At 37.1% G+C, this 24,202-nt stretch overlaps 1 protein-coding gene across 1 annotated transcript in view; it reads left to right on the top strand.

Annotated features, from left to right (window-relative positions):
* The window catches only part of gpc6b (glypican 6b), an 83,973-nt gene that overhangs the window by 24,161 nt on the left and 35,610 nt on the right, over window positions 1–24,202 (top strand). The window contains exons 3-4 of the mRNA XM_035676042.1: window positions 6,203–6,594; window positions 12,693–12,858. Coding sequence (XP_035531935.1) covers window positions 6,203–6,594; window positions 12,693–12,858 — 558 coding nt within the window. The remainder of the gene's footprint in view (window positions 1–6,202; window positions 6,595–12,692; window positions 12,859–24,202) is intronic.

Below are 24,202 nucleotides of genomic sequence, written 5' to 3'. Positions count from 1 at the left end.
TCTGCACATGATAGGGTTTTTATGTGGAAACACGTGACTGTAGTAGGATTTATGATGCAGATTCTGCAATGTAGAAATATATAAGATTTCACAGAGCTGGGTGATAGAGGGTGATAAATCCCAGTTAAAGAAATAATGAGTAGGAATTGCTGTCTGTAAACACACAATTCAAAGTTGGCCCCTCCTCCTCAGCTCAATGAGAAAGAGAAAGGGAAAGCAGCAGCAGAGGTCGAGCGAGCTAGAGAGTGAATGAAGAAAGGGAAGCAGTGTTAGCGACGACAAAAGGGTGAATCAGAGAAATCAAATGTGAATTTCTGAATATTTCATGGCAGTTATGTTCTAAAGTACAAATAAACACATCCACACGTGGTGTGTGTAGCTAAGCCCCAACCTCGGTCAAACAGAAACACAGACCGACCTCATACTATGCGCGCTGCCCAAAGGTTGATACCCAGAAACGTCCTGGACACAGCAAAATAAAAAATCTACAGATACATGCATCGCCACACACTTCTAGTGGGTCATAAGTGTTCAATCAAAGGGATTATTTTTGTATCTGCCAAAAATAGTCTTTTTTGGAAAATCCTACTCATTGTACCTGTAATATATATATAATTAGCACTCTAACATTAAGAAAAAAACAGGGATCCTTTTGATAAAGAGTGTGAGGAAGAAAATTCACATTCTCCAGACTTAACAAAAGGACCCGTGGCAACCCCCCACTGTTTGGGTCCCTTGATCTTCATATTCTAGATGTATATACTTGTTGTCTGCTTCCACCTTGACCAAACCCCCACACCTACCTTTCCTGCCCTTTGTCTCCATCACATTTTGGTCTGATCACTACCTTTTGTATTACTTCTCTCTGACATCTGGTGACTGATCAATGGCTACCATTAACATACTGGTCTATTGTATTGGTCCATGTATAAAAGTACTGTTTCATTTGCTCTGGGTCCGCTTACCGACTCAGACGTGCTCTGTGTATGTAAGTTCACCAGGATGCCGGCATGCTTTAATTAAACTGACACCACCACAGCAAACCTGAACTGGACTTGAATGATTTTTCTTCAACAAGTGGGATATGTTAACTAACAAAGTTGAAAAGATGGAATCTCATTAAATTAAATTAGATTAGACCTTTCTTGTGGGATATCTTTGTCTTCCTCACCAGCTTATCATTTACTTCTTTATTTTTGTCCTATTGCTTTTAACTGCCATTGTGTGACTCACAATAGGCCACAAAAATAAAGACAAGACAATGGAGACATGTTTTTTACAGTGGCATAGCCGTCAAACCAGCCCTCTGTAGACCTTTCTCCCAGACCAATCAATGACCCAGCTTATGATTGACATTTGGATTTAGAAGTGTTCCTTTTGGCAAAATTGTTAGTTTCATGTGCAGGCATGAGAGCTCAGGGAGGTTGCATACCAAGCCGTGTGTTATTTAATTATGCAGTTTCCATAATCACTAAGCAAAAGATGGGCTACTTCTTTGTTTGGCTGTAGTCCTGTTGGAGTGGCTCTGCTAAATAAAAGAGGTTTGCAGTTTAATGAGGGCAGCTTTACATATAATTTACTGATAGTTTTGACAATTTGTTGCTTACAGGAACATATATTACATAGATAACATCTGACAAATAATCAGAAATATCTTCTTATAGTAAATTAATTGGCTTTATTGCTGTGTCATTGCACAGGAGCTACCCGAGGTAGCACTTACAATGGTAGATCATTTTTATATGCAGTATTTTAGTTAGTCCCTCAAAGAATTTATAATTTTATATTCAGTTGAATTAATGAGAATTCAGCCAGTTTCTTGCATTTTTTGATTTACAATATTTCTGTAACAACTTTTCAAGTTTTCAAATTGGAAGAATTCATAAAATAATCCAATTCAGATTTTACAAGACCGAGGACTAACACAATCCAACAATCCAACTATCTGTCCCCCAAAGTTGTTCTCTCAGGCATAGGGTACTCCCAGGTTTACACCCCAGGATCACATTCTTCCAATTTTATGACAACACAAAATGAATAAAAAGTTGCATGGATTTTATCAGCTTTGATAAAAGCTGATAAAAGCCTCTGCAAATACATTTTTGCCTGAAATTATCACAAAAATCTCTTTTGGTACAGATTGGTAAAGGTTTTACCTTTGACAGATAAAGGTGAACAAAGAATCTATGTTCCTGAGTTTTTGCAGTAATTAGATTATCTTATGGTACTGATTCTAAAATTGCACTCTTAAAAAACATCTAGCCTATTGTAATCAGTTGCTTAAGATGTAAGACTGAAATGTAACTGTGCTGCTGTTTGAACTATTCCTCAAGTTTTAAGGGTGTTAAGCCATAGCCTACAATATGGATATCCATTTTAGGTGTTGATTGCTGCCTAAGTTATGCTTTTGATTACTTTGTTTGTGCACAAATATATATATAGATTTCTGCCTGCACAGATGTCAAATGTGGTCCAGTGAGAATGTGGCCCAGCAAGCTAATGCCACAGTTTCCTGACCACACTGTTTTTTTTTATCATAGATTGTAATTACTCAAATTAAGAATAGTGAAGTGTGGCAGAAAACCAACCATTTTTATCTTCCTAAGTTATGGCTGGTCACAGTTCAGGAGACTTTGCAGTAATTAATTCTGCAGGGAAACTTCCCACAAGGTTCCTCACAGGTTGGTTATGTGCTTAGGACCAAATCAAGTAGACTCCATAGTCTCTGTGGTTTGCTGGTAAATGAAAAGCACTGAACTTGCCTTTTTCCCTCATCCAGCTCAGATTTTTTAAATAGGAATGCTCTGTTTCAAGAATGCCAAAATAGAGACTACTGACATCTCTGACATCTAGGAGAGCATCTGTCAGTAGGTTTCTGTGAGAGCAAGCAGCTGTGGAAGCACAGAAACACAGGCTTTCTCTTTATCACAGAGAGAATGGCTCTGTGTAACCTCTGTGCAGCTATGTGCACACAGTAAGGAATTGGAGCCAAACTGAGCTTTATCAGTGAAATGTAATGAACTCTCTGCAAGTTGGAGTATTTGAATAACCCCTGTCCAGCATTTCAGCATCATTATCCTCTGTTTTCAGCTCTTGCAGCCTTTAATTTGGACAGACCTCTTAATTAGTAAGATGTGTTAATGATTTATGAAAGCTTTCCAAATCATTTTTAGTCTCTGACATTTCACTACATTTGCTATTATAAACTGTGATCCCTCTCATGAATTGTCACTAATTTGATTAAGTTGTCTTTTTTAACTAAATATTTTAATCACTGAATTATACTGAGGTCATCCATAATGTAATTATTCAATGTAATCACTCCAAAACAGAGCTTAGAATTACATCCAACATACTGTCCACATTAACTATAAATTTAGCTTTAATTACATTGGTTATATTCAATTAATATTTCAGCTGATGCACTGGGCAAAGAACTTGACTGCATAAGATGTTTTTTTCCAAAATGCACATTTTTAAAATGAAATTAGTTTTGAAGCCTTCATTTATCAGTTTGCATATCGCTCAGCACCACTGACTATTAAAAACGAGTTGCTGAAGCACAAATCATGCTTGGAGCTAATATTTAAGTAACTGCTCACTTTAGTCTTTCATTTACTATAGTTTCGAGAATGCTAAAAAATAAACATACAGTGGCCAGCATAACAAGTCTTTCATAGTGTATGTAAAAGAAAAAGTCATGTCCTCTTAAGAAAGCAGTGTGAAAGTGAAGCTAATTTTATCAGATCCCCAGAGGACGTATTACAGTTTACACTCACTGGTACCTGATAAGACTTGCTAATGAACATAATTAATTGTGATAACAATAGAGAAAGCAAGTCTTTAACAAGCATATAGTATGCGATAAATCAGAAGCAGGTTTGGACTGAATAGATTTATGCAGGATTAGAAATCTAGCATTTCTACTGTGACAAATGTCATAAACTCACATCAAGTGAGTTATTATAGCTGCTTGTTGCAGATAAAAATACATTTGTCTGTCAGGTACTAACAATTTATGAAATAACATCCTGTGTGTTCTATACCTTGCAGATGAGGCATATTCTTCATATGCAACATATCTGTTGGTGAGCAACAGTGGCACCTCTTTATATAACTAATCAGATGTGATTTGGTCTTGTGTAATTGAGAGTCATGCCATTTTGTTTCTCTGCTGCTCTAATCTGTAATCTCACCTGCCTTGCGGAACACTAATGACCACTTCAAATCCATTACAGTTTTTTCAGGGCTATTCTGGACTGTAATGTGCATTGCTCAGAAAGATGGATCTGTTAGTGGATATGTGATCAGGGTATGTCATGTGACTGTGAATTGCTTTACAGATGCAAATTCGGAACACACTTATTGTGAGAAATACAAGGGTGTTTATATTAACACTGGATCAAATGACTATGTTTAATGTAAAAGGTGTTCCCACAGACAATTATCACCTAACTGTAGTCATTCAGGTCATTGCTTTGGTAGCATCAGGTAGCTGTTTCAGTGACAAAACTCTAATAAACCCACTGCACTAAAAGTAGACTTCAGCAAGTAGACTTCATAGTAGTAGAGTTAATTTATTTTGTCACTGTATAACATCACAGACGTCTCGTTGTTCAAAACACAGAATAAATAACTTCCAACTTCACTATGATAAAATACTGGTGGACTTATCAATACGATGGATGATAGTGTTAACAGTTACTTACAAATTAACTTGCTCCTCCACCTGTAGAGTCCTGCGATGGTGTCGGAGGCTGTGTTTGGTCCCAGTGTCAGCCCGGCTTTGTTGCCCCACTTTGGCTAAGCTTCCAGCCTCACTCCCTGGCAGTCCAAAGCCTGTGGTGTAAACAAACCTTCCCGTTACTTCTAGCTCCCAGTCCGGGTACAGTCAGCTAGGACCCCTATACAAGTGGCAGCAGCCCTTTATCAGTTAATGCTAGCACATGTAGCAGAGCTGTGATAGGAGAGAAAGGTTTTGTGTTGCAACAATACTCCCGATGACAAAGCACAGCTCCCGCTTTACGCTCTTTTCGTGCGCGACGACTAGGACTCTTCTCGTCAACTAACAGTTACCTGACTATTAGGGGACAGCCATAGAAAACATACATATGAGTATTATATTCCATTTCTGCCATTAGATCCGTCTAAATGTTACACACTGGACCTTTAACTTTATGAAGTGATAATATGTTAACACTGTCTCTACAGCTCTTTCCACTGCCTCCAAGTGGCCAAAAAAATCAATTAATGTTGCTTTATAGCTTTGGATTGGGCATATTACCCTATAAAAGCATTAATTGAGGAGTATAAAAGACTTTCTGTAATCTCTGCCATCCTTCACAGGACCGGAGTCTCCTCTGACTAGGCTTGAACTATTTCACTTTGCAGTTAAATGTGCAGAGTTTTGACGTGTATTTAAATTTTAATCTCAGTCCTTGAAAGCCAGGACTATCATTATGGATAGCAGATGGTCAGAAATATTATCATCTCATCCCAATTTCTAGTGAGTCATAGAGGTCATGAGGCAAACAACAAGTGGTGCCGAAAATGGAGCTTGCGGAATGGCTGCACAGACAAACTGTATTGTTGAATTATAATCATTTTGAAGGATAATATATTGCACTTCATCTGACAGCCTTATGCTTCCTGCATATTGAGGAATACTCCAGTGCAAATCGGTATATAGGAAATCCTTCAGCAATAGCCTATATTTACTTTCTATCAGGGTACAGGAATGTATTTTGGGTTTACAGGTGAGATATGGACAACACAGACCTCATATACTGCAAACACAGAACTTATTGCTTTCCAGAAATATATGAGGAAGGCTCCCATTGCAATGTCAATAGTGGTTTATCGGAGATAAAAAATCAACAAAGCTGTGAAGTCTTCAAAATGATATCAACATCAGAAGCCTTAATTGATTTGCTATTTTGGTATTTTTTGGATGTTGGCGTGTTTGCTGTCGGCATCGCAATCAAGCAGACTTTCCTTTTTAAGCAGCATTCTGTCTTGCAATCAGAAACATCTAATGTCATTTTGCCGCATTTCTTTTTTAATCTGAAATGTAGGCAATGTTCCCAGTACATCTTATCAAGCCATATCTATGTATGCCATGTACAGTATAATCTATAACAATGCAGTTGCACATGAAAGTAAATCAGATGATAAGCAACACTTTTCTTTCTTCTTAAACCAGAATTCTTCCTGGAGCTACTGGAGAACACAGAGAGGTCCCTGAATGAAATGTTTGTGAGGACTTACGGCAAGCCTTACATGCAGAACTCTGAGGTCTTTGAGAACCTGTTTGCCGAGCTGAAGCGCTATTACACTGGAGGAAATGTTAACCTGGAGGAAATGCTTAATGACTTTTGGTCGCGGCTGCTGGAGCGTATGTTCACGCTGCTCAACTCCCAGTACGTCATCACTGAGGACTATCTGGAGTGTATCAGTAAGTACACCGACCAGCTCAAGCCCTTTGGAGACGTGCCCAGGAAGCTCAAGGCTCAGGTTACCCGGGCATTCATCGCTGCACGCACATTTGTCCAAGGGCTCTCTGTTGGCCGGGAGGTGGCCCAGAGAGTGTCTAAGGTAAAAATGCTCACCACTTTTAACTCAAAATTTTACTGTATTATAAAACACCTGATCGACTTTTTGCTTCTGTCCTTTATAAAACAACCATTCTTCATCTGATTTCACTTGCTGATTCTGTTGGAAAACATTTAGTGTTTGACCTCAGCTGAAATTAGGACTTACTATGTATCCCCGCCCACCCCCCACACACACACACATTCCTAACAAGCCCAAGGTCTTGTTTGGTGTTTCTGCAGCAAGCACACATTTCCCCCTGGTTTCTCTACTGCGGACAAGTTCCTCCCTGATACTTTTCTGACTAATGTGTTCTCTCTTGGTGCATGTCTTGAGGAAGTTTGGGGCTCAAGTCGGGTTGTTCAGGTGTTGTCTAGAAAACATTGTTGAAGGGTATGTGGATTGCTCAGGAGAAATGCCCAGACAATGAAAAAGGAGAAAAAAGAAATTTCTACCATCACTGTTTATTGCTCTATTGCCTAATATTTGTTCACCCAGTACACAGAAGCCATTAATCATGCTGTAGCCTTAGTATTCTGTTTGATGCGATGTAATCTTAATGCAGCTTCTGCAGTATATCATACTGCCCTGGGAGTGTGTGTAGTTTTGATCATGTACAAAGTAAGATTAAAGGAAAAGCAAGAGGGCTGAGGCTTGGATTTAGTCACACTCAACAACAACAGGGCTGTTTCTACACGCCTTCTTATGGGATGAGAGAAGCACTGATAAACACCACGCTGCAAATCCCCTGCCACCCTGGTTTCCTTTCACTACTGTATTGATATCAGATAGATTGAATTATCAACACTATTATAAATATTTATAGACCTGCTGTACAGTAAACAGAAGCCAATGAAAATATAGTAACCCTCAATCATCAGAGACAGAAAAAGGCACTGGCTGTTCTCTAAGAAATCCAACATTCATTTTCTTGTAGTCCCACCATGGTGCACTCAGTGAACTTTAACCACATTCCCTTCACTGTGTGTGTCAGCCCCCCCTCACCAGTAGTAGCGGTAAGGCTCATTTGCCACAGAGGATGTGTTGTTAGTATGCGTTTACTGAGTTACACTCTGCGTTTCTTACAAGCCAGCATGTCCCAGCTTCACCTCTTGACATTTCAGTGAGACCTGAGATCCAGGTCATGTGTCTGGGACTGCAGCCCTTTGATCCCTCAGGGTATAAACTCATCATGAGGGATTGGGTGTAAGCATAATGGAATAAGACACCCTGCTAGAGGTGACTATTGCACCGTGCCTCTAAGATGTGACACCCATGCTTATTGCTGCTGGGATATATATTGAATTAAAGTAGATGATGTAGTACTTTATTTCTTTTCACGGCTTAGGAAACAAAACAAAACCCAACGGAGCTTTGAGAAAGCAGAAACTTGTTTCTGGAGTCTGTTTCTCACAAACAAAGCTCATACTTATCCCAGCTCATTACCCACAAAACATTACAGCTGCTTCTTTATTTGTTAGTAATTAAAATCATATCATCTTTCTGGTTATTGAAACTTAAAATATTTTAAATTCTGGGGGTGACTAAAAAGAATAAGTTTGTTATCTGAATGCACTCACTGTAGTAAGATGGCAGGGATTTGACAGATGCTGTATTTCCATTAAAACCACGGTGACCGTTAATGGGCTGAATCAACTTTGCGAAATGAAAGTATTAAAATATTGCACAGTAGTTGCCAGTGTATCTGTTCCTAAGTGAACCATTGCCAAAGGAGGATTCATTCATTCAGTCACTTAATTGCATTTCTATTTTATACAATAGAATGAAGAAAAAGTCAATTTGTGCATTCACTTCTATTATTACTAGTGTTAATTAATATCATTTGGAGGATTTTCAAAGCTGACATGTATATGTGTGGAATTATAAGGGTGTGGAGGGAAAACATTTTTAATCAATAAAATGGTAAAATACAACTATATCACAAATGAAAATTAGGAAAATTATTTACTCATTTACAAAGTCTGAAATTACAGATTAGATAATTTGTCTTGACAATGTCTAAACAATGATTATTTCTCCTCACAACCTCTAAATCTGTTGAGAACAAGTTCTAAAACCATCTATTTTGTCAGGCTGCCCTACACCTGTGTCAGGTGTGATGGATGTTGGCAGGAGCATTTTTAGAATATTCAGTGTCAAGTTAGTATGTGACAAGTCACAGCAGTAGTCTGTGAAGTGATGTGTGAGGGTTGTGTGTATTCGAGCCTTCCTTGTAGCCTGACTCTGTGGGGCTACAAAAATACCCCCACTGCTCTCATTATGATACTTACCACAAGGCTGAAAAAGAGGCAAGCGTCCAAGCACATCAAACATTAACACATATCGCCAAGATCAGGTCATTTGTCTAATCTGCAGAACTGGAGAAGGTCATCCATGTTTTTGTCTCCTCCAGGATTAACTACTGTAACTCACTTTAGTCTGGTCGTAGCAGGTAAAATATCCACTGACTGATAAGACAAAATGTTGCTGCCAGAATTTTATCACATCAACAAACAGAATACTGGCACTCACAGATAAATAGCGATCTTGTTTATTGTGGGCAAAACAAGAATGCATTTTCAGCTAGAAGCCATCATTAGCGTAATCAAAACAGCAGAAATAGCAATTTATATTAACAGGTGAGGCTCAAACATCAGTCAGCAAAGACAATATAATTGCATGCAGGATCCATATGTGAATTATTATGGCCCGCATTAAACAAGAAGGCTATCTGTGAGTGCCATTATTCTGTTTGTTTTGATTCTAGCTATGACTAATACAGTGCTTAAGATTGGGAGCTGTGTGCACTGCTACTTTTCACAAGATGTTTTATCACATTCCAGGAAAATTTACTCATCTTTGCTGCAACACACTTCCCTCTGTTTTAGAATTGGTTTTAAGATTTTATTGCTTGTTTTCAAAAGGTTTGCTTGGTCAGGCTCCTGCTCTGCGATCGGTTAATTCCCCACAAGCCTTATTGCCGATTTAGATCTTTTGGCAGGGCTCTTTTAGCCTTTTAGTGGATCCAAAATCTGTAATGGGCCCTTGTTGTCTGGACCCCTCAAGCAGACATAATCATATTTTAGGTCATAAAACTCTTATTTTTTTTGTTGTTGTTGTTTTTGGAGGAATTATAATTGTTTGTTATTTTTATTTATTTATTAGACCATCTGTTGCTGATTGTCGTAGTTTTGCTGCAAATCACCATGTAATAGTGTTTTGAAAAGCGCTTTATAAATAAGTAAAATGTTATACAGTCAGATGTCACCCAGAGTGAAACTTTTAGCTTAAATCGTTATATGACAGTACAGATTTTTTTAAAGTAAGATACTCTTGATTTTGGATTTTATGGCAGGCTACATTATCTCCAATCTGCTACTTGTTTTGTGACACGTATTGTTAATAACCACTGCCAATTTAAATTTTATATGGCTGTCTTTTCTAAGCTCTGATTGAGTACCTAAGATCTGACTATTAAAGGACCAGTGGTGAAGTTGCAGATTACAACTAAGTGAACAACACTTGTGAGCCAGTGTTTGATTTGTCCTGTTTGATTGAGCTACTGTAGAAACATGGCGGTTCAGCATGCCGGATTCCATGGAAAGCAAAACCACGGATGTAGATAAAAATGGCTGATTCTAAGGTAATAAAAACACAACGATTCCAGGTGATTATACACTGAAAACATACCTATGAATATTAGATGCCATTTCTGCCAATATATCCTAAATGTTACACACTGGACCTTTAACTGATTCTGTGGTTGCTCAGCAACAACAACACAACAAAGGATTACCAAGAATGTCAGCCTTGCATCTATCAGGTTCATAGGTTTCCACTAAAAGAATGAAAAATCACTCTGTTGAGATAATACAGTTATTTTCAGTTTTCATTTCATATACTAAAACTCATTCTTTATGTGGCTTGGGGTATGCTACCATACCTTAGTTTTCATACAAGTACAGAAGCCTATGATGTGTTGTGTCCATCTTCTCGACCATGCACACGTATTCACATAATGCAAGGTAATAAAATGTGATAGGAATTTCTCATCTTCAGGGTCTTTAAATTACATTAATTTAGCAGAAGCTTTTGTCCAAAATAATGTATGCAAAGTGCATTTTCTTTAAAGACCGTTGGTGCCTGTAGTCCCTTCTTAAAAGTGTCATCACTGCCTGAGTTGAATTTTTCTTTTGTAAAGAAATGAGACATTAGTCAGTGCTTGTGTGACCTGTCTGTATATTCTTGAAATCTGGTATTTCAGCCTGAAAGATGTTTAATAAAATGATTGTTGGTGCATTAAGGAATGCAGAAAAAAACGTCCATTAGCTGCGACCCAGGAACTGTCGCTTCAAACATCTTGACAGGGCTCCAGAGTGGAAGCATTTGAGTGTTGAGGATAAGAATTTAGAGTGCAGCACACTCTTTAGAAATCACCTTATGAAATCTGTAAAATTACCAGGTCACACAGTCTTGTATTTGCTATCTGAAATGTCACTATAGTAGCTTACGCATAGCAAAACAGAAAATCACTTATAAGATGTTGCACTCTTGGTGTGAATCTAATACAGCAGAGAACAACTAATTCAGTCAGATAAACTGTTTCTTGTAGTTTGTTCCCACAATACCTACCCCCTTATACCAATAACACCAAAGTGACCTACAGTCTATTCAAGTTGCACCAGTCAAGTTGAGTTGGTTTTATTTACAATAAATAGACAAATTGGGAAATTTAAGACTAAGAGGGCTTTACAATTTGTACAACATACTCCCTATCCATTGACGCATGAGCTTTTTCAAGAAAAGAGCCTGAATGAGTTGGATGCTTAATTTGGATCAGCTGCTTGCACTTGGATGGTCAGAGTGCCACAGGGCCTCATTAGGCTGAGAATTCATCTAATTTGTCTCCCTGAAAGGACTGAAGTATAGATCTGCACACCTTTCTCATTGTTATAAATCTGTCTGAGGTGATAATCTGTCTTTGAAAAATGTCATGTTCAGTGAGTTGTGACATGTGGAGCTCACTTTTGTATTAATATAGCCTCATTCTATGAAACCAATTCGAAAAACTCAATTAGTGCCACAATTGATTGTTAAACTGACTCATTATGTCATTTTCCACTCTCTTTAATTATGAAATAAATTGTGGCTAATGTATTCGTTTAATTTCACCCACTTTAATAATCCAGTGGTTCTGACCAAAACCACTCAAATGTGAACTGAGATAGTAAGTATACATCTATACAAACACAACATAATAATACATCTGTGTTAGCATTGCTCATATGTCCAGAAATACATGTTGCAGCATTTCTAAACTAATGTTTGTAAAAGAGCATGTGTGGTTGCTGATTTATACACTGAAATTATCATCAAATATTAACAAAACCCTGCTTTTATATAAATGTTTAGGCAAAGAACAAATACTGGATTTTAAGAGTTTTGAGATCTCAGTGGCAGTGTGTGCTATTTATTAGTCTGGGTTTTTTTTTATTTCCTGTATGCGTGTTTATGACTGATGAAACTTCACTGTCTTCTTCAAACTCCACCTGTCACACAAAATCATATTTTTTTTATATGTAAAGTAATGGAAATTAAAACAGATAAAGATGAATAACTGAAAAACAAATTGCCTGATAGCTAATTCTGGCTGCTGAGTATTTTATTTATTTAAATGCAGCTCTAATTGTCACAGAGATACACAGACACAAATATTGAAAAGTCTTTGGTCAGCAGAACATCTCTCTTGTCTCAGCTCTTGTGGCATTTCTGAACGTACACACTGATATGAATCTCTGACTGCAGCCTTTTTCAAAATACTAAATTGACAATAGAATTTTGCAGTGTTTAAACTGCGACAATTAGACAAATATTTTTTTCTGGAGAACTCACTCATCTAATTGCTAAGAAACCTCAATTATGGTGTGTTTAGGCAAAGTGTGTTACATTGCGAAAAAAGAAAATGACAAACATTAAAATCCTCTTGGAATTAATGCAATCATTAAATAATAGAATGTGATTCAAATGATTATGGATTCTGAAGGAGCTGTCCGGGTGCTAATCTGCTAACGGGGCTGCTGTCACACTCTGTGCTCTTGCAGGTGAGCAGCACTCCAGCATGTATCCGAGCACTGACCAAGATGCTGTACTGCCCCTTCTGTCAGGGCATGCCAGCAGTTAAACCCTGTAAAAACTACTGCCTGAATGTCATGAAGGGCTGCCTGGCCAATCAAGCTGATCTGGATCCAGAGTGGAACCTGTACATTGGTAAGTCTTTTCAAGCATTACCCCTTCACCTCAGTCCTGCTGTTTTGTTATTTCCCACCATATTAATTCAATGTTTTTATAAATATTTATGCCAGTGACTCTACTGCATGGTTAAATAGGATTAATTGATGTGGTGGATATGTGGAAAAAAGCACAGAAAGCATGTTCCATCAACTTAGCACTCACACTAATGAGACATAAGTAGATTCAATTTTCATGTTTATCATTTCATGTATCAGCTACTACTGTTGGTCGCTTTACACAGTGTTGCATGTTAATGACAGGCCGAAGCCAACAAATAATATTAATTACTTTAAAAACTGTACCAAAAATAATATGAGTTAAATAATCTTATAAGCTGCATGTTTTGTAGCAGCAAACCACTGTATGACAATGAGCTGAAAGCTGCAGATGGGGGCTTTTGATTGGGTGAGATCAACAATAGCTGCGAGCAGCCATTTTACATTACAGTGAGTGACTAGATTCAATTTAATATCACAAATATTGCTTAATGTAGCTTTATACATTTTGTCTGTTCTGCTCATGAAAGAGTAAATACCTCTAGTCCTGAAACATAACATTTGGGCACTTTGAGGCCGACGTTTGATGGAAGCAAAGAAAGGGCAAAGAAAGGGCCTAATAATTTGAATTATTATTATTATATAAGAAATTGAAAACCAAATGGTGAAACCACAACTGAATACTTAATGTTGAATTTATAGAACTAATAGATTTTTACTTTGTAAACCATCTATCTGAATTTACATGGTGTCAGTTTTCCTTTCTGAAAAATTTAGGAGGTTAAATTTCCCAATCAAGTATTGAGTTGCTTATAGGATTCAAATGAGTATGGCCTTTTAATTCCATAATGTTGGGTGTTTTTTTTTTTTTATCCCAACAGGCTGAATGTGTGTAACTCTACAGTAAAGCGGTTTACAATGGTTTTGATCAAAATGAACTGATAAATAAAAGGTAAAAAGATGGCTTGGGTCAAAATGTTTACCTTGTAAGTCTGCAGGATTTCAGAAATAGGTGTGTTATGTTGTTGAGTTTGACTTTCTATTTTAAGAGAGGTTACAGCTGGTGCTGTGTTGTTATCATGTTTTGACAACATCAGTTCAATTGACACACATTGGGACCTCAGATAAGAAGGCGCTTTATTTGTCATTCTTTTATCAACATTTTCCTGCATAATAAAAGATTTTATTCATGGGATTCTGCTCTCCTGCTAGGCTAAATGGGGACTTGTAATAGGGCAGAAGTGCACTGCAGGGAGTGTCAAGTTTTATGAAGAGATAGTTCAATGGGAACTTGTTCAGCTCTGAGACAAAAAGTACAAACATGAATGTAATATTTATATATTTATTCAATATTTCATAGAATGCCTTGCACAGATGATTCCTGCTGTCATTTAGATCATCCTGTAGGCTTGAACTACAGCAGTGACAGTGAAAACGTGACTAGGCTGCTGTCAGAAACAGTTCTGATCCTGTTTCCATGCACTAATTATTTTGTTATCTCTTGTTATATGTCAAATACATGTCCCAAAAAAGCATTTATATTAGTCTCTCTTTTTTTTCTTGTTAAACGTTTAAATGTTTTGAATGACTCATCATGCACACCGGGATGTTTACACAAATTGATCCAAGCAAATGTAATTTGTACCAACCAGCAAAGCCCTCCCATCATGTAAAAATACACTGTCAACCACCCCTTGAAATTATTCTCGTAACCACTCTGTTTCAAATATACCGCAAATTAGAAATATGTTGTACAACAGAAGATGCTCTAACTGCCTTTCACCAGGACTTAGAGTGATATTTAACCAATGTGAAACACTCATCACAACAGAACCCTCATATTTGATCAAGTGAGCAAACTGATTATGCATCCAGCAGACTCAGGCTACTCGACAAATGTAGCTCACTCCCCTTTTAGCTCTTGTTTAGTTTAAACTTTTTTTGTCTTGTTTGATGTTCAGTCCTCCTCACCATTCCCTCATAATGTTTGGCACGTGGCCATTTTACGCTGGGGATGTAGCATAAAACCAGCTTGTGTAAGCTTGTGACCTTGGAGCCGCTGCACAAAGTTTTGTGCCACTCTTGGTGAGAGCAACTGGGACACTATGGACCAGCGAACCAAAACAATGAGCAGCTCAAACAGGCTGAAAGCCGAAAAGAGCTTCAGGGTGGAGAGTTGATTCTCAGTGGGATCAGCAGCACCACCAACATTTTCACAATACAGTCATTTGATTCTGTGTTAATATAGAAAATATCTCTTCATGGAGCTTTAAAGATAGATTTGATACACACATAGACTTTGAGGACAACTGTGAGGAATAATGGTAAATGTGAATCCTTTATTTTCTTAGGAGATAACAAAATCATTGAGTCAAAGCATATAAGTTGTATTGTTTTTAAGTCTGTAAGTCTGAAGTAAGGGCAGTTTTGCTTGCTTTACAAAAAACTGGAAAATAACCAGTTTTAACAGATTACTGCGATGATATACATATAAAATGTACTCTGCAGAGCGGCAGGGGAAAGGACAAGAGTGACAGATGCCAGCATGTGTGATGTTGGGGATCTTTCCCCTAAATAGAGGTGTAGTGGAGTGTAAACGAACATTAATGAAGTTTACCTACCCATGAAAACTTGAAATAGCATATACTTTCAAGATTTCAGTACTTGCATTTCTACTTGTCTGTCATTTTGTCTGCCATTGCATTGTGGCATTTTCACATGAACATAGAGCAAAGCACCATCCACAAGTGGGAATAAAAGCAAACAATTCTCTGAGATGAACACTGCGAAAGGACTGACTGGTGCAGATTCCAAGGGACACACAAGATATTGGTAGTTCAGGCAGATCTGTTAGTATTTGAAAGCTGACGTTTTCTAAAACTGATATTCTGAGTTTAGCTTTGGAATGATAATGTGGATGTATAATGAGGGTATATTCAGCATATATTTGGACAGTCAAGCAACTAAAGAAACTTTGTGTATATACTGATAAAGTTCACTGCATATCCAAGTGAGCATTTTGAAAATGAACTAAAAACATCATTGCAGATTTAATTTGCTCACTCCATCTTGTTGCAAAAGAATACATATTATTAGATTTGTCTAATCCTCCATATCCACACTATTTTTATATAGTTTTAATTAACATGAAGATTATACTTGACATATTTTCTAGGACTACTGTATTTATAACCTTTACTTGTGCTTGTGGAAAGCAGTGTACAGGGACATAGTGCGCACATACATTACTGTTTCAATTGAGGTTTATTTGGGTTATATTTTATTTTTATTTTATTTTATGGGATTCTTACTTGTGGCTTTTTGTAACATATTTGATTAAAAAGAAATCCTTAAGTTCTTAAAAAAATCAAAGGCTTCCATATTTGATCTTTCCTAACACCAATGTGGAAAATTTCTGTTGTTTTGACCTACATCATTAAACATGAGTTGTTGTGAAATTTAAAATAATTCAGTCAAAAATTAATAAAACAACAGTGGCTAAATACATGAGTTGGCCCACTGCCTCACAGTACATGAAAGCTAAGAGATATCTGCATTTGACAAAAAGAATCTCAATATGTATTCAGTTTGTGCATGCCTTTGTTCTTTCACACAAATCCATCATTATTATTTAATATGTTGTTTTTTAATTTTTGTATTGTATTTGTTGATAAATAAAACACTATATACTTGGTATATAATACAATATGGAATCATTGGGAGAAAGTTAACCTTTCTAGATACATTTCAATTTAATTAAGTTAAATTGTCATATTAGCTCAATGCTGAACCTTTATTTTGCTCACGCTGCATCTCCTGGCTTGTGATGTGTTACGACAGCAGCACATGACCTTTCATGGGATTGGTGGTGATGCTGGAACTTATTATAGCATTTGGTAAAAGTCAGGGAAAATGTTTCAACAGGTCAGCAGTCTATCACAATCAGTGTGAGTGAACTATACAATGGCAGAGCTCAGTCTTTTTATTTTGGTGCAATAGTATAGGACTACTTGCTTTATGTCAGCACAGAGTTCACCACATACATAAATCAATAATAACCTAATCTTACACATCCATGTTCAGAAAGAAAATAGAAATGCATGGAAAAAAATAGCATATTGTCTACGTGAAGCCCCAAAATTTCACAAATCATGTTTTCGTGTTTTATTAGGAGGATTCCCTTGGCTTCCCTGTAGTTAGTTAATCACAATATTTTCACACATTTTGCCTCCTACAGTATTGTCCTGTTACTGCACTGACTTCATTGTTGTGGCAGTGATATGATCAAAGTCCAAACATAAGCATGCAAAAAATACATTACACTCACCATACTAGATTATATTTCATTAATCCACAGTGCACACTTTGGTATTTATTCACTCAGTCATGTGTTTCATGTGTGTTTCATATACCCTATAATAAAAATACAGTAAACATTATGCCTTTACTGGTTGGACACAACACCCAATTCACAATAATAATATTTTTATGTGATACTAACATTAATACAACTGGTTTACTAACTCTTCAGGGCCAGACCCAGAGTTATTATAACAAACGCAGTGGGGAGAATACACAAAAGGATTGTGCAGCTTTTGTGGCTGGTAAACCTGCACAAATAAGACAAGAGAAAGCGTATAATTCACAAAGCACCCACAAAGGATGAAATGCACCATTAACTGTGCTGCCAAGCAAGTTTTGTCTTGGTGCTCTTGGTGTAGTATGCATACATTTGGTGCAAAATTGCCTCTTTCCTATGCGACCCTAGTAGCCACATGCAGTTCCGAGTAAATGTATTAATGTCTTCAGAGAGTTGGTAGTAACTGGAGCACATTTATAAAGGGTGTCAGACAGGGTGTCATATGGCAGCAGTGATTGTCGCCAGCTGAAGTATGTCATATGTCATATGATCATATGTGCACAGATAGTAACTGATATTCACCATGAGGGAATGAAACTGTAAAACAACATAAAACCTACCGCTGTGAGAAACACAGTGCGGTTACGCACTGGAGAGAAAACAGCATCCCAAATAACATTCACTCTGAGGAAACACGCCATACAGAGTGAGTCATAGAAAAACGAGAGACAGCCCACAGATAGGAAGAATGAAAAAGCCAGAGTTAAAATATAATCAGAATAGTTATAATTATATTAAGCTTTCTTTCAAATCAAACAGTTTAAGATATGAGTGGGAAGTATTGTTCTTGCAACTGCTCAAACTTTGCTTAACCATGTTATGTGACATGTGTGTGGGACCACTACAGAAAATTGCAGAACCTTTAACGGATGCAAAGCAAGGGCAAATTGCACTATTTGTGCTGTAATATCATTAGCGCAATATCTTGTAAATTGGACCTTGAGACAGGGCAGATAGCGGTTGCAAAAAATGCTCAGTTCATAGTGCTATCAGTGGCCCTAATCCATTCTTTGTGAATACACCCCGGAATGTGTTGTTACTCTAAACTCATGTCTTTACTTGTGTACATACAATATTAAGTTTCCAACAACAAATGCAACTCAGAAAATAAAATAATAATAAAAATACCTCTTTCATGTCACCAAATTGCAACAAAAATACAAATACATTAATTAACTGATAAAATATGTATGTATATTGAATTCCATTTTTACCAATTATTTAGTTGTATTATTGATTGACAATTGTGAAAAAGATTGATTCGTCAACTGTAGCAATTTTGGTAATTAGTTAATTGTCACTCTCAATTGATTTGAAAATGTCAACTATTCTGGGGTTGCAGCTTCTTCAAAGTGAGTATTTGCTGCTTGTATCAGGCAGACTTAATATCTAGCTTTAGGAACATTGGTCAAACAAAACAAGATATTTGAAGACGTTACCTTGGATTCTGGAATGTTGTGTCTGCCATTTTTCACTATTTCCTGACATATTATTGACCAGTTGCTTGATTGATTAATCAAGGATATAATACGCACATTAATCAATAATACAAATGAATTGCCCTAAGTGTATATTTTAAAGTAAAGTAAAAAATATCCAATACTGAATGAACCTGTAATATAAAACTGTCCCAACATAAACCACTGCTGGTCTACTAATACTGTTGCTTATTTTGCTGTTAAAGCCCAGTAATGTACAAAATTGGTTGCTAAGAAACACCTGTCACAGCTTACAATCAATGTAAACAGGGAACCATCAGAAGCTGTCACAGCACTAATAGAAGGCTAAACAGTAAGTCTGATTCTATGTTTCTTTGTGTAATGTTATTCTCCATCCATCTATTTAAAAAAAACACTTGTTTTCAGGGTCAGAGGTACACCCTGGAGTACTTCGGTGAGATGACACATACAAACAGACATTCACACTCAGATTCACACCTACAGACATTTAAGAGTCACTGTTTCACCTTTGCTGCATTTCTTTGGACTGCGTGAGAAAACCCACGCAGAAACAGGAAAATGCAAACTCAAACTCTCTCTATGTCTCTACTAATATAATATAATACAATATATATTACTGAGTGAGATAACACAGACCAACCAAGTGTATTTCAGTCCACCTAGAAATGTCTACATTTGTTCCACTAGCAGAGAATGCAATTCAGACACAGCTGAACTTGAATTTGACAATTTTGCGTTTCAGGCATTAATCCTGGAGCAGCGTTCATTCTGTCTTCATCAGGACTCTGGTCAATTGGATTATTGTTCCTCAGTGTAGATTAAATGCCAGTTCTATATCTTTTGGCTCTGACATTTTATGCTCATTATTGGACGAAAGATTTTCAATTAGCTTAGGGTCTAACCACAAAGAAGGTATTGACTTGGCTCTTGGTGTTAAATTGTCAGGAAGGCTCTTTCATGTTCAGCTCAGACAGATGGATTAGTGTAATGTGTAATGCTATATAGATGAGCAGTATGCAAATTTGAATCATACTGTACAAATATGTCGTTCTCATACAGAACAGTAAACAATTGTCACTCATGACAGGTAGCCATCTTGCCTGTATTTATATGGTGCAGTCAACATGAAATAGATCATATCAGCTTATTGAAAAAGAATAAGGAGCTTTGGGTCGAGGGCTCAAAGAGAAATTGTGAGAAACACCTGAAAGTCCTGACACAGAGCCAGTACAGACATGAAGCTAAGATATTCATCTTGATTCCTGTGGCATCCATTCAGACCAACATCATATACCTGCTCCACTGACCAGAGAAGACAAGATATTGGGGAGGCGAAAACTAATCCAACCAAAGAGTGAAAAATCCTTCAAACCTAGAGGCTGTTTGCCTGATAGCAACGATTTTTCCCTATAACACCTTCCTCACTGAACAACTGCACTTGCAGAAAATAACACCTGCTGATTAAATAAATTCCAACCTGTGACAGAACTTGAACAAAAAAGAGAAACCACACCACTACACATTAACCAAGGCCTCACCTTCATTCATCCATAATGTGAGGGTGAGGCAGAAAGAGGCTGTTGTGGCACCACCAGGGGCAAAACAGATGTTTGGTTAAAGAGCAGCTGCATTGCTGTATAGTCCTTCAGCAATGTGAAATGTTTCAAAAATGTCTCTCAATTTCTATGCCAGCTTTCTGCCTCTGTACTTCACAATGAAAGAAAAATAACCGGTTCGAGTTTCTCAGCTTTGATTTAATGTTTCACTTTCTTTGAAATGTATTATTTGTTGTTAAGGCCAGTGTACAATAAATTATGGAAAAATGGCCATCCTAAATCACCTTATTCCTGTGTATTTGTGTGGATGTGACATACATTATGCATATGCATCTCAGTAAGAATATCTTAAATATCCACTGACAACCTTATATGAAATGTCCTTGTGCATATTACTTGTTTTGCTTGCCTCTAAGCGAGAGATTAATTAGACAAGCAAATAAAATATGACCAAGAAATCTCATTTAAAATGTGTGCTGACTCTAGGCTTCAAAAGGCCAATGTCAGTTGTGAGTACACTGGTCTCCCATCGTCATTTCAGATTAATTTAGAAAGGTGCTGTTCCTGGAAGTAATACAGCTTTAGTTCCAGAATGTCATCTGATTATTATTGTTGATGTGAAACGCTTTTGCTCAGTGGTGTAACTAAATATTTGTTCATGCAGAAGCTATGATACCTAAAAACTAAACAGAGCTAGAGTGTCAGTCTGTAATCTGTATTTCTTCCTTAATGTTGCGCTGAATAAATCAAATCTGAATAAATCATACAGTAGATTAAACAGGCTCTGCTGAGTAGCCAGTCTCTAATCCATTTGTTCCCACTGGAGGACAAATCCTTGCTGACCTCTCCCCATTCTGCTCCTAAAGACATGACTTGCTCAGGGCAAAACAAATGCTAATTAAAGTATGTTTTTAAGCAGTATATAGTATGCATTCTTCTAATAAATTGCGAATACCAGAATTTAATTCAGAAATCAATTTCCAGTAAATGCTTTGCTGCCTATCGTTATAAACATGCATTTAAAAAAACAGTGCATGTGCAATTCAATGACATTAAGAGTTGGATTAGGTTTTAATTACATTAATTAGTTGAAGCATGGAGCGACTGATGAACAGCTGTCAGTCTGTTTACCGCACCTGAGAATTCTACACTGAACATAATCAGGACCCACACGCCAAGTCCTCTGGGATATATGGAGCATTATGCTTTCTGCATAAATCACTGGATATCTGTTTTAAGATGATCACTTTGACAGTGTTTACTTGTCTTTGTGTCGTTTAAAAGCTCTTCCGGTTGGATATTCTTTTTGTTGAAGAGTGTTCTAAAGCAGGCTGTTTTTAACCATTTTTGATGTTATTTATCAGGCTGTCTGCCTGGATGTCTTCTTCCTTTTAGGTCATTTTAATATCAGTTGCCTGCTCTGGTGATGAATATTGTGCACTGCAGTTTACACCCCACATGTCATTATCATTTGTTTGTGTTGACAGGCAGTCGACACCTGTGATGGAGCTTTTCCTCCTGCACCGTCACAATATTTGCAGTCAGACTTGTGGTTGGCTTAAAGTAATTCATAAGTGAACTGGTTGACTGTGCCACAGCTTTATTTGCAATCTTGTTGCACTGGTGTTTACGGGCTGTTGTTGTTCTCTCTATAGAGACGTGTCACCACATTGGAAGTGATCTGCATCTATTCTATGTGCTCATTTCTTTTTAATTAGATGATTTGTTTCACTTGGTAACTGGAGCCAGCCACAACCTCACTGTTTATGAAAATTCAAGCTAGCAACATATCCTTTCCTTTGTGAAAAATTCCTCATGAATAAAATACAGAATAGAAAAACCTTCTCTAACACACTGTCAGTGGACAGCCCATGGCTGAAAGTCAGACCACACGAATAGATCAAAATATTTTCTGCTCACAAGGAGGCTGAAGGATTTTGAATTCTGTGCTATTACCAGCGTGAATCCATACAATCTGGCATCCATACACTTGACCATAATTAAGGCCCGCTAATACTCCTTTCACACCTACACAGTTCAATGTGCATCAGCAGCCAATCTGAATAGGTCAATGTTCATCATCCTGGCTTAGTGACTCTCCTCTGAATGAGTTTCAGACAGTACTCGGCTTTAGTGACCAGGTGTTTCTATTAAACACAGGAATATAATTCAGTGTTAAATTTTTTTAAAATAGATTTAACTGACTCTCCGACTGATCTGACAAAGGAAGAGTTAGACAACGGCGTATGAGTGGGCGAATGAGAGAGCAAGTGCATTGAAAGCAAAAAATTATCCCTCTTCAGTTTTTATGTAATATAAGTGCTCGTGGAACTACAGTTGAAATGATAGCCACTGATTAACAAGTGACAACAGACACCTTTTAAATAATTAGCTATGGAAGAAGTATTAAGACCCCTTACATAAGTACTAATATCACACTGTAAAAATAATCCATTACAAGTAAAAGTCCTCCATCGGAAATGTTATTTAAGTTCAAGTTAATATTATATACTTATAATAATACATACATATAAAAAGCAATGAATTAGAGAAACAAATGTTATATGGCTTTTTAAGTGCTGCATTGCTGGATTTTCTGCAAATGTAAAAAAATGTGTGTGTGATTGTGTGTGTTTGTGTGTGTGTGTGTGTGTGTGTGTGTGAAGCTGATACTAAATCTTTGGCATTTTTGCATTAAAAATTATAAACTATTTGCAAAAATAGCTGCCAGTTAATTATCAGGTAATCAAATAATTGATTAATTGGGTGATTGATTAATTGACCAAAAGTTTCAGCTTTATCTGTATATACTGTTAGGTAGTTTAATTCTGAACCCAGCATTTTATTTTATTTATAGCACTTCATATGTTTTGTATGTGACAATCTCCAGCTGTCTAATTAGTAACTCTAGCTGTCAGATAAATGCAGTGGAGTAAAACGTATTTATAGTCCCTCATAGTTATAGTTAAGTATGTATATGGTGTCATACCTACTTAACTACTAATTGAGTTAATGTACTGGTTATATTCCACCATTCGAAACAGTGAAAAAAATTAAATTACTTCTGTCTTTGTTTTTCTTATTAAAGATGACAGAGAAAAGATAGTGAATTTAAAAGTTTCCTAAAAAATATAACCTTAATGGCACTTTTGGTCACAGCGTAATCTACGATTGTAACTGTAGATGCAGTATTTTAACTCTGGAGCCATTCGCTTGCTTTGCTTGCTGTCTTGGTTTATCAGGAAATGCTTAGACTTGATCCTTATTCATGACTTACAATAACTATTGACTAGCATGTGGCCACTTTGTATGATTGTCTACAGATTTCTTGAAGAAACTCTGTGCTGTCTGTGTAGTTTGTATCAATGATTTACATCATCAGTCAGACAGACCTTGCATCTAATAACACATCCGACTGTGTAAGCCCACGCAAAACCCTGGGCCCTGACACACTCAAAGGCAGAGTGCTTAAAGAATGTGCCACTGAACTAGGGGATATAATGACCCAACTCTTTTAGCTGCACACATACGGACACAGTCCGCCATTATACCTGTACCAAAAAAGTCAAGGCACTAAATCATTACCGACCAGTAGCGCTAACATCTGTAGTATTTAAATGCATGGATTGTGTGGTGTGTGACCAGCTTTCCACTAGCAATAAAGCAAAGTGAGGGGCTTAGGAAGCCTGTCTGATACTACTGGATACTGCGACCAAAAGTTTGGACTGGACTTTTATTTCTGGAATTCTTCTTAGCTTTTAATACAGTGAACATATACAGTTTGCTGGACCGCATCTGGTCTACAGGTCAAAATAAAGCTGGTTCTATGGATAAAAAACTTTTTGCAAAAGGCACCCTGGTAGGTCACCTGGTAGAGCTGGCACTGCA

The sequence above is a fragment of the Morone saxatilis genome, unplaced genomic scaffold, assembly GCF_004916995.1.
Source record: "Morone saxatilis isolate NCDOM2014 unplaced genomic scaffold, NCSU_SB_2.0 Contig5, whole genome shotgun sequence".
In the NCBI taxonomy this organism is placed as follows: Eukaryota; Metazoa; Chordata; class Actinopteri; family Moronidae; genus Morone; species Morone saxatilis.
Note: the sequence above shows the minus strand (reverse complement) of the source record. Positions and strands in the feature narration are given on the sequence as shown.